Source organism: Salvia splendens, unplaced genomic scaffold (assembly GCF_004379255.2).
Source record: "Salvia splendens isolate huo1 unplaced genomic scaffold, SspV2 ctg170, whole genome shotgun sequence".
In the NCBI taxonomy this organism is placed as follows: Eukaryota; Viridiplantae; Streptophyta; class Magnoliopsida; order Lamiales; family Lamiaceae; genus Salvia; species Salvia splendens.
Window position 1 is genome coordinate 1 of NW_024598809.1, and position 17,616 is coordinate 17,616.

The 17,616-nt window shown below is 37.3% G+C and overlaps 1 protein-coding gene across 1 annotated transcript; it reads right to left on the minus strand.

Annotated features, from left to right (window-relative positions):
* Nucleotides 1-1,447: 1,447 nt before the first annotated feature.
* Nucleotides 1,448-5,569, minus strand: LOC121789197 (LOB domain-containing protein 18-like). Its single transcript, XM_042187695.1, has 2 exons — nucleotides 5,270-5,569; nucleotides 1,448-1,816 (listed from the first exon to the last, which is right to left on the minus strand). Exons 1-2 carry the CDS (start codon nucleotides 5,567-5,569, stop codon nucleotides 1,448-1,450), a joined length of 669 nt encoding a protein of 222 aa, XP_042043629.1.
* Nucleotides 5,570-17,616: the final 12,047 nt, after the last annotated feature.

Consider the following 17,616-nt stretch of genomic DNA (forward strand, 5'->3'; position numbering starts at 1 on the left):
CTCATAAATACAAACAAACGAAATGCAACATAAATATATCACTTAAACAAGCAAAACAAATTGAAAATACCACTTTTTAGAACTACTAGTACTCACAAATATCAATAACATAAATATATCACCTAGACAAGCAAAACAAATTGAAAAACCATTTTAAAAACTAGTACTCACAGATATTAACAAAATAAAATGCAAACATAAATATTTCACCTAAACAAGCAAAAACAAATTGAAAACGCCATTTTAAAACTAGTAGGCACAAATATCAGTGAAACAAAATGCAACATAAATATATTACCTAGACAAGCAAAACAAATCAAAAAATTATTTTAAAAACTAGTACTCACCAATATCAATAAAACGATGCAACATAAATTTTTTACTTAAACAAGCAAAACGAATTGAAAAACACTATTTTAAAAACTACTAGTACTCCTAAATACCAACAAAACGAAATGCAACATAAATACCACTTTGAAACTACTAGTACTCACAAATATCAACATAAATATATCACCTAGACAAGCAAAATAAATTGAAAATCCATTTTAAAAACTAGTACTCATAGATATCCACAAAATGAAATGCAACATAATATTTCACCTAAACAAGCAAAACAAATTAAAAACGCCATTTTAAAAACTAGTACTCGCAAGTATCAACGGAACAAAATGAAACATAATATATCACCTAGACAAGCAAAACAAATTGAAAAAACCATTTTTAAAACACTACCACTCACAAATATCAACAAAATGAAATGCAATATATATATCACCTAGAAATGCAAAACAAATTGAAAACTCATTTAAAAAACTAGTACTCATAAATATCAACCGAATCGAATGCAACATAAATATATCACCTAAACAAACAAAACAATTGAAAACAATATTTTAAAAACTAGTACTCACAAATATCAACAAAACGAAATGCAACATAGAGATATCACCTAGAGAAACAAAACAAATTGAAAACACCATTTTAAAAACTAACAACAAATATCAATAAAACAAAATGAAACATAAATATATCACCTATACAAGCAAACAAATTGAAAACATCATTTTAAAAATTAGTAATGACAAATATCAACAAAACAAAATGCAACATAAATATACCACCTAGACAAGCAAAAGAAATTGAAAACGCCATTTTAAAAACTACTAGTACTCATAAATATAAACATAACTAAATACAACATAAATATATCACTAAGACTAGTACTCACAAATATCAACTACATAAATATATCACCTAAACAAGCAAAACAAATTGTAAACACCATTATGAAAACTGTGGTCATTTAATTGAACATGAAGAAAGCGTACTTTCCCACTTGCACTACCCAACAAAAAAAACAAAATAGAATGGAATAGAACAAATGCCATCGAGTTTCAGTTGATCAAATCATGGCACTTTATTAGCATCTAATCAGTTTGAATTATTAGTTTTTGCCATTTTCCTTTTCTAACAAGAGTTGGGCGGTTAAAGACGAAGCCTGATTGCTGCATCCCACCATAGGCGGAGCATGCCGGTTCAGAAGTTCACGCCCCATTTCTTGTAGATCGCAGCCTCCTCCAACTCCAACGGCCGCCGGCGTGGCGGTGTTGGAAAAGTGGCGCTGCTCGATTTGCTGCCGCGGATAGAGGCTCCAAGGAGACTGGGGCGATAAGTCGTATGCCGGAAAATCCAGTATTTCCTGTGACACCGGACCCAGAAGCTGTTGTTGATGCTGCAGTGGCGGCGGAGCTGGAAGCTCCATAGCCGCGATGTGAGCATGTAGGTAGGACAATTCTTGCTGCAGATTCACCACCTATGTAACACACACAAGTTCCAAACTATGTCACCTTACATTACTAACAAATCATAAACCAAAGTTTTTCTTCTTGAAATAGTTTACTCAATGCATTAAAAAATTGTCAAATACATAGGGAAAATAGGTAACAAATAAATAAGACCACTTTCCTTCTACTAAAAGCAACTATACCGAGAGATTCAACATATACAAATTACTTAGGTTGAGTTCGATTCAAGACAAGATAATTATGATAAACAATATGAGATAAGTCATAGTAATATGGTTTGTCTAGCATTCAATTAGTCGTAGGGATGAATGTGAGATGGTTAAACACTTAAACTTGAAATTCGATGTACTCTTAATATCCTGTTACGGGTCGAGCTATTGAGAAAAATACAACTGAATAAGAGATAAGATTAAATATAATCCTTAATCACAAGTAATCATGACAATCAAACAATTCATTAGAAAAGATAACAGTGATATAAAATATAGGATAAGTCATATTACGGTTTGTCAGGAATTAAATTAATCATAGAGGTGAATATGAGAAGGTTATACATGAAATATAATTTAGTATTGGTTTGTGGAGATAAACCAATATACACTGTTACAGGTCCGGCTTCTGAGAAAAAGGCAACCGAACAAGAGATAAGATTAAATATGACCTTTAATCAAAAGTAATCATGACAATCGAGCGGTTCATTGGACAAGATAATAGTGATATACAATATGAGATAAGTAATAAGTGTTTGTCTGAGATTCAATTAATCATAGTGGTGAATGTGCCATGATTAAACATGAAATATAATGTAATCTTGATTTGCGAAGACAAACCAAGATACAATGTCACAAGTTGGGCTTTTGAGAAAAAGGCAACCAAACAAGAGATAAGACTAGATATGACCTCTAATAAAAAGTAATCATGAAAATCCAACTGTTCATTAGACAAGATAATAGTACTCCCTCCGTCCCATAGAAGTTGTCACACTTGTGGAATGACACGAAAATTAAGGAGGTTTTGTTGTATGTTAAATGGAGAAAGAAAATATAGTTTTTATATCAATATGAAAGAGAACTTTTTTCAAAATGAAAATGTGATATCTTTAGTGGACAAACTAAAGAGTAAAGTAAGACATCTTTTATGGGACGGAAGGAGTAATAATCATTATTAAAATAAGTCATATAATAAATTTTGTCTATGATTAAATTAATTAGGGATGTCAATCCAACCCGAATAGCTTGGTAAAATTTGTGGGTTAGGGATGTAATTTTGTAAACTAATACAAAACGGGCTAAATGGGTTAGCCCGAACAGGTTGGTGGGTTAAACATGTTAGCTCAAACTGGTTGCGGGTTAGCCCGACAGGTTGCAACTTTTAATTAAAATTTTTTAAGTTTTAGGGGTTTTTTTATTTTTGAATTTCATGTGGCACAATTATTATTCTTCAATCTTCATTCTACACTTTTCCACTCGATCTTACACTATCAACTTATAAGTTCCACCTCGACTCATTATTCCATCATCCCATCATCTGCCACTACTACTGTCTTACCACCGCCAAAGCCAATCAAGAAAAAATTAAGAACTAACCATCAAAATCTCATTATGATTTTTAATAATGATAGATATGATTTTAAATTTTTATAAAGAATTAATTATAAAAAATGCCAAAATAATGACACAAACACAAGCTATAATTCAAATTGATTGATCTTTGTTTATGTTGTACTTGATTGAGATGAAAGACTTCTCTCCAACTATTATTAAAGAAAACTATGAAAATTTGAAGATTTTATACGATTCTAAAACTAAGAAAAAAATATCTAAAATTTAAAATTATTTTATAGAGGAAAATTTTAATAGAAGAGATTATTTTCGAAAGTTTCTAGGCCCGAATAGCCTGATGGGTTAGCCAAAAACCCAACAAGTTAGGGTTCGATTTGAAAATGTATGACCTGAAAAATTCATAACTCGAATAGTCCGCATGAAATAGCCCGACAACTCGAGTGGGTTGGCCTTAACCTGAACAAGTTAGCCTAATTGTCATCCCTAAGTAAATGTAAGATGGCTAAACATGAAATACAATGCAATCTTGATACTTGATTTTGTGGAGACAAAATAAGATACATTGTCACAGGTTCAGGTTTTGAGAGAGAAGCAACCAGACAAGAGATAAGATTAGAAATGACCTTTAATCAATAGTAATCATGACAATCTATCTTTACTCATCTACTTCATACTTCTTATGTCCCCGAAAAATAGGCCGACGACATATGTTTTAATGAGAAATTGATTAAGTAAGAAAGAAAATGAAAAAAAGTAGGTAAACTATGAGAGAGAAGAGAAAAAATAGCTAAACTATGAGAGATAAACTTTCTATTTTTACTATTTTTCGTGGACATCCCAAAATGAAAAGAAAAATGAGACTATTTTTTGTAAAAGGATGGAGTATATGATGTTGTAACCTTTAAAAATAGACAATTTTCAGAAAACATCAAACAAATAAGACCAGTTCCCTTATGCTAAAAGCATCTGAACCGAGAAATACGAACACATATAATCGGCTGATTGGTTGCTATGATTACATGTGATTAAAGGTCAAGTCTAATCTTATTTTTTGGTTTGGTTTCCTTTTTTTTCTCAAAAGCTCGGCTCCATGATGTTATTATACATTGTATCTCATGATTCATCATCTCACGTTTACCCCATATGACCGAATTTAATCCTTGATAAACCCTATTTTAAAGTATCCCATTTTTTTTGCTATTATCTTCTATAACGAACAACTCCACCTTATAGTACTATGATTACGATTAGTAACTCTTATATTCATATATAATGCTAAAACCTTAAAAACGTACATACACAGAAAATAATAGCCAGTTTACGGAAACAGCCCTAATTTGATGGGTTCGATCCCAAATTAAGAGAGACGAAGATCGAACGTTAACAATTGGAGATGTTCATTAAGATGGAGTGTTGAAGTAATAAATCCATGCATTAGAAAACAAATATGTGTGGATTGATATGGTATGCACAAAACCGACCGACCAAAACCTTAATAACAGCAAAAAAAAGAAGAAAATTACTTTGCAAAATGGACTATGACTATGACTATGACCATGAGTAAGACTATGAAAACTGACTACATCATCGTATACAAACGAAGCATAAATCAGGTTTCTTGATTTCAGCGAAACATGGTAACTGTTCCCCGAATTCAACACATCATGGTCCACAACACCTCATTCTTCTCCATTGCATTTGCTGTGTGTTTTCTAAATTAAAAATTACTATAATCTCTTTAACCAAATAAATAGTTCAAGGAGCAAATGAATTACTAGTATTTTCGATTAATTAAGATTTTAGTCATGCATACTGATTTTGTCTAAATTAAAACACGATATAAAAATGGAAGGTTTGACCAAGTCAGATGAAATAGATAGATTAGCAATTTAGCATTACCTGTTGTTGAAGATTAAAGATATGAGCGACGCAGCCGTAGATGGGATCCCTGAGGCGCGACTGAGCCTCGTAGCAGACGGTGATGACCGTGTCGAGGCGCCTGCTCTCCGGAACGTGGAGGAGCAGCTTCGACACGTTGCTCGCCCCGAACACCTTGTGCACCGCCGCAAAGTGCGCCGCGCCCTGCTCCGAGTCGAAATACGGCGCGAACACGCACCCGGCCACGCACTTCCGCCGCAGAAACTTGCATGCCCCGCACGGCCCGCCGCCGCTGCTCCCGGCCGCGTTTCCGTTACTCATACCTGTCAAAATCAAATCGACAATTAATTAATAGGGTTTTCATCTCTTTAGATTTAGGGTTTTTAAGCTTATATGAAAGCCACGCGATGAAGCAAACCCCCCCATTAGCTGCTTGCGTGAAGCAAACATGCTTTTTTATTTATCTCGTGAATTCGCCTTAACACAGCTCATTTTGCATCTCTTTTATTCAACTAATTAATAAATCGATCTATCATCTAGATCTACACTTCACATTTCATACAAAACGTTTTAAAATCTGATTTGTGATGGATTGAATCGAGCACTCTAAAGACTAAAAAGCGACTAATTTAAAGTTTTTCTATACCTTTTTTCGATGATGAAAAGGACCTTCTACACCTCTATGGCTCTATATCATCAATCCTTTCTTTATATACAGATACCATTCCCCTCTCTCTCTCTCTCTCATCACATTCTCATCTCCTAATTAATTTGTATTTTGTGAATACAAATTATTAACTTGTACGCTAGTGTGGCCATAGAGTTTAATTTCGATGTATAAAACTATTGGTGCCTCGTGTGAAATGCTAAACCGAACTCATTATTTACAGTATTAATGACCATTTTGACTGGTATGTGTTCACTTGTGTCATAACCAAGATTCGCACTTGAGGCGGCCTAATCATAAAGTAAATACAGTTGTAAATGAAAAACGAAGAAATAGACACTTGTTTTATGTCAATTATCTACCGTGCGAAAAATGTAGTATCGTTAATCATTACTCTCAATATATTTTATAATAAAATTAAATATTATTCTATTATACTAGTAATAAATACTTATCTCTCCGCCATTAATTATTCTATTTGGGATATACACAAATATTAAAAATATGAAGAAATATTAATGAAAAGTTATAGGAATTTGAGTTTTACTTTAACATATGACTATATAGTTTAAAATGCGACTAAATGAGTCAACGGAATGTGGTGCATACTTATTAAAAATATTACAAGCGAAATATGACATATAACAAGGAATATTTTAAAATGAAAAATAAAATATTAAATGAAGGAGAGAGTAGTAAAAAAAATTAATGGAAGGTTTACATGATTGAGTACGTGCTAACAACTTTTATTCCATTTTCAAGTTCTGGCTTAACAAATCTATATGGCTAAAGATAGAAATTATTTATATAATTGAATAATTTTTTCAAATAATCAACACTGCATAAATATTGTCGACCTCGAAACCTCTAGAATTACTTTATTGTAGAAATAAAAAGGAAAAAAATAACGCGTGACAGGTATGAAGGCATGAACAAATTAAAGGAAAACTAAGTATCAAACTCTTGTAACAAATAAGAGATGGTTTTCAGTGCCAACCACCAACCATTCTGTCTTTAGATGAATTTTAGTGTAGAAAACATTAAAATTATAACTACTCAATACGTGGATTAACTGAATATATGTAGTGAAATGATGACAATTCTACACAAAGTAATTTTATTTACAAAAGACTAATATATTTCTTCTATATATTATAGTACTATATGTATATTTTTTTGATGCATTATAGGAGTACTATATTAATTATATATATATATATATAAAGGAGAACGATAGGGTTCGGCAACCAAAGTCGTGAGGAAACCACTTATTAAATCTCTATATAAATTTTTAAGGCTGGATTCGTGCATAAGTTGAAAATGCAGATAAAACTATATGTTTTAATTAATTAAATTATATTTGTGGAATAGGTGTAAATCCTTCAAAATTTTCGGTGTATATAAGAGTGTAATTTGCAGAATCTCGTAGCCAGTATCATGTATTAAGTATATATTTCCTGCTTAGTGCTCACATTAATCTTCATAATTGAAGACGACATGCCAGTCTAATGCATAAAAAAAGACAAAATAAAATTATTGTTTATTAGTATGCATGTCAAAAGGTTCGAATAGAAGCAAAAGACAAAAAGGTTCAGTGTCATAATACTCAGGGTATATAATGTTTCTCAATTCGAGAATTTTATGATGCAGATACAACATTTTTAGTGCAAATTTCTTGCATATATAAACCACGTGAATTATATACATAAATGTACAAATAACATGTTTTCCCATTAAATTTTCAGTATTTGTTATGATTTGTAGTTGATCATGTAATATTTGGGTTATGCAACACCAGAGAATTTTAGAGTAATATCCGCCTCAAAAAATGAATGTCAAGAGTAATACTATATGAATATTCGTGTAATACAAAAATAAATGCTATTAACATTTATATCGCAGATGGAATCATACATATACCTTGTTATTTATTATTAGTATTTTCTTAATATTTTATTTTGAATCATGCATACTATCTGCATTTTGAATTTTTTCCATTTATGACAAAAGTCAACACATTTAATTACCTACATTACACTATTTCTATATTGTCCCCAATTTTATCTCTCTTTATTTAATTTATTAAAAAATCAAATTTTCAACATTCTGTGTTTATAATATTTTCTGAAATAAGATAGGACTAGAATTTTTAGTACTATTGTACTGCCGATTGTTCTTTCATTTTTCTCAGTAGTAATATGGAATCCAAACTGCTACACAGGATTGAATGATGGTGATATCAGCGTTTTGTGTTTTAGTACAGTTGTCTCTACTTATATTGCATGTTTCTAATCATTTTACATTACAATTACAGTTACAAGATTTAGGATTTTTGAGACTTAGGAAGCAAGTTTCATCGCTGGCAAATAACTATATTGAGTGGGGAAATCCTTCATGACATATATAATTTGTGAAGAGGAATAGAGACAGACTAAACACAGTGAGGGAGCTCAGTCAAACTCCAACCAAGCGACTGATATTACAAGGAATTGAATATTGAATACAGAATAGGTGTCTAACTATTACACAAGATACGAATCCTGTTCAAGCTTCAGTATCTTCCACCTGTACACTCAACAACCGAGTCAGTAACACAAGAAACCGATCCTCACGGATCTAACAAGGTTACACAAGTAAACACACTGAAACACAAAGCAAACACACTGAAACACACTGCTTCGGCTCAGACACCCGCCGATAGCACTAGCCTATTCTCAAGAACACAGATCTAAGGGAGCACAACTGAATCCTTGGGTGATTAACCTCACACTCCAGATTCCAGCACCAACAGGCTCCACAGCACCAGATCTATCACCTCTGAGAACGATCTCACCATAAAACCCTCACACATGAAACCCTAATTCGCCCAACACATCAGCAACCGAAGTGGTTGCTTCCTTAGTTACTGTAGCAAGATCCTTTGAACTTTCAACCGTCCAAGATCATCAGAAGAACCAACGGAGAGCCGTCGGAGAAGAAAGCAAAAGGGGAGAACGAGAGAGAGCGCAAGAGAAGTGAGAGAGTGTAAATGAGTGAATGATAAGAACCGAAAGGTCTAACCTCTCACATAACAAGCACACATCGCCATCCAACGGCTGAGAGCCATGATCCGGGTGGGAGTACACATGGCGGCATCTGGAGTATGAGGAGTAAGTATTGGGCCAAGCCCAATTCAATTATCACATGGGCTAAGGAAATAGACAAGCCCAATTGAAAGTCCACCAATCATTCAACATACTCCACCTTGGACTTCATTCTGAGAAACCAGCAAGTGCTACAAGCTAAAGTGAAACTCATCACAGCCAATAAGGCAATCCCCCTTCAGCCTCAAAGAACACAACCAAGGTTCACTGGCATTTAAGGAATCACCATGCTGCCTCCAGACACCAGAGGGATTAAACCCATTAGTCTAGGAGGACTTCCCGCCTCTAGCCATATACCTGCTTTACCAATGCAAGTAAATGACTGAGGACTTTTATCCCCGGGACATGCATCTAACCTAAATCAAAATGCAAAAACCTTATGCAGAAAAGGAGTTTCTCTACATGTAAGCTTTTTGTCCCCATATCAGCAGGGTTTTTATCAGTGTGAACCTTTTGAAGAAATACTTCACCTTTTTCTACAATGTCTCTAATGTAATGAAATCTAACATCAATGTGTTTTGTCCTATCATGGAAAACAGGGTTTTTACATAACTGAATTGCAGACTGAGAATCAGAAAACACATTAGGAGATAACTTCACAAACTTAAGTTCAGAGAGTACTCCCTTCAGCCAGATTGCCTCCTTCATTGCTTCTGTGATAGCAATATATTCTGACTCAGTAGTGGAGAGGGCCACTATATGCTGCAACTGAGACTTCCAACTAACACAAGACTTGCAGACAGTAAACACATAGGAGGTAGTTGACTTCCTCTTATCCCTGTCATTGGCATAGTAAGAGTCCACAAAACCAGTTAAAGTAACACCTTCATCACATTTAGAATAACACATGCCATATTTAGCAGTCTGTTTCAGATATCTCAGAAGCCACTTTAAGGCTTCCCAGTGCACAGGACCAGGGTTAGACATGTACCTACTTAGGCATGACACAGCATAGGCAATGTCAGACCTAGTGCTTACCATTAAGTACATCACTGAGCCAATAGCATTAGCATAGGGAGCCTTCTTCATAGCATCGATTTCAGATTGAGATTGAGGGCATTGATCTTTACTCAACACAAAATGGGCAGCCAAGGGAACTGAAGTAGGTTTTGCATCAAACATGTTAAATTTTTTAAGCACTTTGCACACATAGGGTTCTTGATGCAGCACAAGGGTAGAACACTTTCTATCTCTGAAAATATTTATCCCTAAGATTTTCTGAGGATCACCTAAGTCTTTCATGTCAAAGTTTTCACTTAAAGCAGACTGCACAGATTTGATAGTTTTCAAACAGGGTCCCATAATATGCATGTCATCAACATACAGCAACAAGAACACAGGCACAGGAGACTCAAGATTCTTAATATACAAGCATGCATCAAAAGTACTTCTTATAAAGCCCAACTTATGCATGCAATTATTAAACTTGATATTCCACTGCCTAGGGGATTGTTTTAAACCATACAAGGCCTTTTTTAGCAAACACACATGATTGGGGAGGTTGGGATCAACAAAGCCTTCAGGCTGCTTCATATAGATAGGTTTATCTAAATCACCATGCAAGAAAGCAGTTTTAACATCCATCTGTTTTAACTCCCAATTAAAGTGAGCACACAAGGCAAGCATCAATCTGACAGTAGTAAATTTAACAACAGGAGCAAATATTTCAGTGTAATCTACCCCCTCTTGTTGAGTAAACCCTTTTGCAACTAGTCTGGCCTTGTACCTAAGGCCCTCCACCTCATTTTTTAGCTTATATAACCACCTGCAATCAACCACAGATGCACTAGGAGGCAAAGGAACAAGAATCCAGGTAAAGTTGACTCTAAGAGAATGCATCTCTTCTAACATTGCCTTATGCCAATTATTCCAGAACTTAGACTTTGTAGCTTGCTTATAGGACTGGGGTTCATCCCCATCAGATTCAAACACATTAAAAGCTAAGTTAATGAGAGCAACCAAGCCAACAAATCTTACAGGTTTGTGTACATTAAGCCTTCTAGTCCTATCTCTAGCTAACACATAATTGCTCAAGTCAGTATTATCAATAGCATTTTGACCACCAACAGGACTATGTAAAATATTCTGAGCAGGAGAGTTCTGCCTAATAGGGCTAGCATGCACATCATTGTCATTCACATTTTGGGGTACATTATCAATTAACTCTCCTTCTTGGGGTGTCTCATCAGATGTAAGAACATGATAAGTATGCCAGAAAGGCTGCTCCACCTCACTTGGAGTATCATCTTGATTCTCCACATCAGTGAGTGGTATTGAGGACTCTTCCTCCATAAGAGGTTCACTGTCCTCAGGTGGTAGAGATGAGTCAGAGGTCAATTTCAAGCAAGAGAATTCAGTCTCATTAAAGACAACATCCCTGCTTATAATGACCTTGAACCCTGGTTCATCTCTCAGCCAGACTCTATAACCCTTAACACTCTCAGGATATCCAAGAAAAACACCTTTCCTAGATCTAGGCTCAAGTTTATCAGACTTAATATGCACAAAAACAGTACAGCCAAACACCCTTAAGTGAGAAAGAGATAAGTTTTTTCCAGTAAACACATGCTCAGGACACTGACCATTTAGAGGCACAGAAGGGGATCTATTAATCAGATAAGTAGAAGTTAATAAAGCTTCACCCCAAAACCTTTTTGACAAACCAGATTTTGCAAGCATGCATCTCACTTTTTCAAGCAAAGTTCTATTCATCCTTTCAGCCACTCCATTTTGTTGGGGTGTGTAAGGAACAGTTTTATGTCTTTTAATACCATGAGCAGCACACAAGTCATCAATCTGTTTATTGCAGAACTCAAGGCCATTGTCAGTTCTGATAGCTTTAATCTTCTTACATGTCTGAGTTTCTATCAACATTTTCCAGGTTTTTAATCTCTCAAAGACATCATACTTATGTTTCATGAGAAAGCACCAAACTTTCCTAGAGTAATCATCAATGATAGATAGAAAATAAACAGAACCAGAGTGAGAAGATACTGAGGCAGGACCCCATACATCCATATGCAAGTACTTAAGAACATATTTGCTCACATTAACAGGCACAGGAGAAGGAAAAGAAACCCTATGCTGTTTACCCAACACACAGGTGTCACAAAAAGGCAGACTGCCTTGCACATCAGAGTCAGTCAGCATAGCATGCTTTTTCTGTATATTCAAGCCTTTTTCACTCATGTGTCCTAGTCTCTCATGCCACAGCATAGTTTTATCACTCTTAACCACATTGGCATAAGCATTTTCACATGATAGAGGCACAACATTACAAACATACAAGCCACACTTCTTTTTGGCCTTGAAGAGACACATAGATCCTCTGCAAATTTTCATGCATCCATCCCCCCATTTTCCCCCCATGCCAGCAGCTTCTAAAGCAGTGCAAGACATCAAATTGTAGCATAAATCAGGAACATATCTCACATTTTTCAGGCAGAGCACAAAACCATTGTCAAATCTTAAACATACAGTGCCAATTCCATGGATTTCACATTTCTTGTCATCAACCATTGGCACATAGGTATTAATAACATGTTTTAGCTCAGAGAACACCTCCTTAAAAGGACTAACATGATATGTACATCCTGAGTCACAAAGCCAATCATTTGAAGTAAAGGGGCACCCAGGAGAGACATTAATATACATCAGATCATGCACCATGAAAACACATTCATTATCAGCATCATATTTGGCCACATTGACAAGATTTTCAAGCTGAGTGTCATTATTAGGGGTTTTCTTCTTTTTAGGCTTAGTGCACTCCTTTTATAGTGCCATACTTCCCCACAATTGAAACACTTTCTAAAAGATTTAGGATTCCTACTATTGGACCTAGATCTATGCTTTTTCTTTAAATTTGAGTTGGGACCTGATCCATTATTGGAGTCTTTGCCTCCTCTAGTTAGAGATCTTCCTCTTACATTTAGAGCCCTATTAAAAGCACTCTTATCAGCAGCCCTTTCCCTTAACTCCAATTCTTTAGATTTTAAGGAGCTTACAATTAAATCCAGAGGATCAGAATCCCTGCCATACTTAATGGCAGCTTTAACATCACTATAGGAGTCAGGTATGGCATTCATTAGAGCTATACTTGTGTATTCATCTATGGTTTTATCCCCAGATCTTTTAATGTCTTGCACAAGCTTCTGAAATCTATCAATGTTATCATCTATATCTTTAGTCAAGTCAAGCTTAAATTTAAACAATTTCTCAAGCAGATACATCCTAGAAGACTGGAAGGGGGGGAGAGATTCAGAGAGACGCTCTTTCGTACGTATGCACAGAAATTGATCAATGCAAGCGCTCGGTCAAGACACCATGCTTCTTAAGTCCACTGGAGCACAGGGTCCAGGAACTCAAGAGAACATACAGTGCTTTAGTCGTTGGACACTCTCAACTCCCCTTTCAAAAAATAATATAAATCCCTCAACCCGAATACTATGAATTAGTATAGGGAAGTGGGGTCGATCCCACAGAGATGGACTCGCAAAGTAGTGCTCAGAGGCTTTGGACAAACAAATGGCTGCTGCCACGCAAAAGGGTTGAGAATTTTAAACTAACTCTAGACCTAGGCAGGAAATGTAAATGCTAGACCTAGGACATGTTAACTTGTAAATTCAGACATCGACAGCAAGAAACATAACCACTTCCTGGACAGTGTAAACAACTACCTAATCTAGCTAAACAGAATATAACTGAAAGTGGGGACCATCATTCAAAAAGTGGCAAGTACAGAAAGGACTGCAGACAACAAACTTTGACGCTAGCTCGTAGCACAATGCATCCTCTCAGCTGGATTAAACTTGCAGATGAACAAAACAGAACACAAAGCGAGATTCGAACAGAATATAGAAATTTGCTCGTCGGAAACTTGCCACAAAATGGAAACACATCAGATCTGCGTACACTAGACGGAATGAAAGAAAAACACGTAAACTAGGCATAAAAATCAGATCGAAACTACTTCAGATTCACGCCAGAATACTTGATCCACTCCGGATCCAAGACATCCGAACTCAACAACAAACAAATTCAGCAGATCAAACACGGATTCCTCTACAATCCAACTCCAATCTCCCAGATCTGACCATTAACCTGCAATGACTCAAAAACAGCTGCGAAACGCATCCAACTCAGACAATTTAAACACCAAAATCTCAACAACGAAACAATCAAACTAGAAATCAACACAATTGCCATAACAGAAAATCAAACTTGCATTAAAACCATAGATTCTTCGGTAAAAACAGCGAACCGAGCTTTGAACAACGAAGCTCGGCAGAGTAAGTAAAATCCGGAAAGCGAAAGAGAAATTGTTTCTTCGCCCCAAATAAGAGCGGTGTTACACACTATCGAAAGCTAAGATGAAACCCCGGACGTGTGAACTGAAATCTCCGCAAATTAGTACCAAGTGTGTGTATGGAAAAATGAACTAAGCAACAGGCTGTGGTGAGGTCTCCACCGAGAAGATCCCTCCAGCTTGCATGCTTCTGCCTTTTATAGATGCGGACATAGCCCTCGAGTCTTCGTAGAAATCCCTATTCTACCCTTCAACTCTGGAGCTTCCTCCGTCGAGCAATTCTCTTCATAATCGTTCACTAAATCGCCATTTCCTCGACCCTGTGATTTTTTGTCTTCTTTCCTGGATCTGGCGAATTCCTTCACACACCTGGCTTAAAACGTGCGTTAGCCCCAATAAAATCACGAATTAAGTCCCTAGACCCATGCATGAAATTAGCCTTATCAAACTGCTCACACTTAAACCATGCTTGTCCTCAAGTATGAAAGACAAGAAAAAGAAATAAGGCAAATTTCAATGCACGCCCCCCCCAAGTACGATTCCACAATCAAAACAGACTCCTAGACCTAGACAACTACAAACTAAAAAAAAAAAACGAGAACAAACATAACAGACAAGCATGAACTAGTTCGACTTTTAGGCGACCGTCCCACAAGCTTGAGTCCTATCGATCGTCTACATTCTCCAAATCTTTCCCCTTTTCTCGTCCACTTCAAAACGGTTTGTCGGTTCGTCAAGAAACCCCCTTTGATTTCCCAGCGGTTAGGTTCGCTCGATCACTCATTCCTCACCAGGGATGTTAGGATCAAAACGCTCCTCAGTTAAAATTATACCACTGATGCGTTGGGTTATGAGAGTTCTCCCTTCTTGCTACAATCCTCCTTTTACTTTGAATTCCTGGGTCAGGTGACGATTGCTTCCTGCCTTTTAAGGATAACTTATATCGAATTTTCTCTTTTTTTTTTTTTTTTTTTCTTTTTTTTTAACCCCTGGACTTCGTCCAGCTTATACCTCCTTTTCCCTGGACTTCGTCCAGCTTATACCTCCTTTCCCCTGGACTTCGTCCAGCTTATACCTCCTTTCCCCTGGACTTCGTCCGGCTTATACCTCCTTTTCCCAATTTTTTCTCCTTTATTCTCTACTCCCTAAGCATCAAGTGGTAGCCCATTTTTATAAGTTAGCTCACAGTGTTTAGGCTTATAACTCACTCTTAATGTGGGGCTTCACAACTAGGTTATCTGAGGCTTTTTCCATCGTCCCAACTTCATCCAAACCATTCTGAATTTATTAGGAAAAAGGGGCATCAAAGTTGACATATATTCTCTCTTCAATCGCTCTTACTAAGGGAAACTTGCCTTATTATCTTACTAATTCATGCGAAACACGCAACCTAAAGACTCTAAGACACAAAAACAGAAGCTATACTTACTCCCCCCCTCCCACTTCACTCGAGCTTGTCCCCAAGCTTTCCTAGTGAAGGGGGGAAAAGAAGTAAGAACATCAGACAACAAAAACAAACAAACAAACACACAGACAAAACAAAACAAACTTCTTACTTAGACCGAACATCGTGCTAAGCGGGAGAAGAAACAACATACAACACAAAACATGCTATGACATAACAACCCCCTTCTCACACTTAGACCAAAGATGGGCTAAGTGTGGAAGGGTTCAACACATATATACAGAACGTAGCATGTTGGCAGGTAAAAATAAAAAAAAAACGAAAGAATTTTAAAAAAAACGAAAAACAGAAAAGAAGAAGTTACTTGGGTTGGCGGGGAAATTTAATTCGGGGTCTGGCCCCCGCGGGAGCCAAACTTTGGTGGCACCGTCGGCTGGGTCACCTTTGCTTTCTTCCTGACCGGCATCTCCGCCTTTCTGGTCTGTCATCAGTAGGTCGGGGTATGGCTGTCCTTAGGATCACGGGTCTAGCGGAAGAGGGGGTGGTGTGAGGCCTCGGGCCTTGTGATGGCTTTGCGCAGATACACTTCCTGGACCCGCGCGTTGTAATGTCGCCGCTAGACCCAGGAAGAGTTCCCGAAGCGTCTGGGAATTTCTGCGCAGCCATTTCAGCATGGTCGTCATTAAAGCAACACCTTCCGCCATCCCGTTGGTTTGCTGATTTGACGAAGCCACCAAATCGGTGATGCGGCCCTTCAGGATTGCGGCCTCTTCCCTGCTTTTTCCGAATTCCCTTCGGATCTCGGTCATTTCTTTGCGGACCCCGTCTATTCCCTTCCGTACCTCCTCAACTTCTTTCTTAACTTCCATAACATCAGCCTGACTTCGTCCACAGTGGCTTGATCCGTTACCTCCACCACATCGGGTTCCTGCTTGACTTGTGCCTCTGACTTACCGACCTCATAAAAACACACCTCCTTCCCTCGGGCGATCAGCAACCCCTTGTTGAAAAAAAGTCGAAATTGAAGACTTCCGGGGCTGAGCACATCTTTACTTCACGGCAGGCCTTGCTGATTTTAATCACCACGTTGCGCTTCAAATAGGCCCCGAGAAGATGGCACGTGTACAGATGCCTGGACGGGTTGGAGGTGACCTGATGGCAGGCTTGGGCTAACAATAACCCAAATGAACTCGTACTCCTGTGGCCATGCACCACGTAAAATATAGGTCGGCGGTCGTCAGGGCGTTGTTGGCAGTGCCCATCAAGTTGTAGCTGACAAAAGTTTGGGCGAATCGCAGGACCCGATTCTCTATATGGTGTGCCTTTGAAAAACTTGTTTTAAATTGACCCACTCTTGGGTGAGTCAAGAACTCCCACGCACTTTGCGCTTTAAATCCTAGCGTCAACTTCGGCGGACCAACCATTCTTTCGTTCCACAGGCCCTCATCATCTCTGTCCTCGTTAGCAAGCCCATCCGAAGGTCCACTCCCGGATACTCATCCTATGTTCTTCATTAAAAAGCCTGAAGTTTATGGATTCCGTATCCAAGTCGGCAGTGGATTTGAACCGGAATGTGGAAAAGAATTCACGGGCCGCGTCAACTGGAACTTCGAAAGTGCAGTGCTTCAGTAACCAATCAAAACCGATTGCATCTATATACCCCCTGAACTCATCGTTAGAGCTAATATGTTTGAGTTCCGCCGGGTGGTACATCTTTCCAGACTTCGCAACCTTTCCCTCAGCACTCTTCTCCTTGTATATGGCCGCACGTTTCGGATCGTCAAATTTTCTCATATCGTCCAGCAGTTCCTTTGTAATCCAAATTTCCGTCGGCTCAAAGTTCAG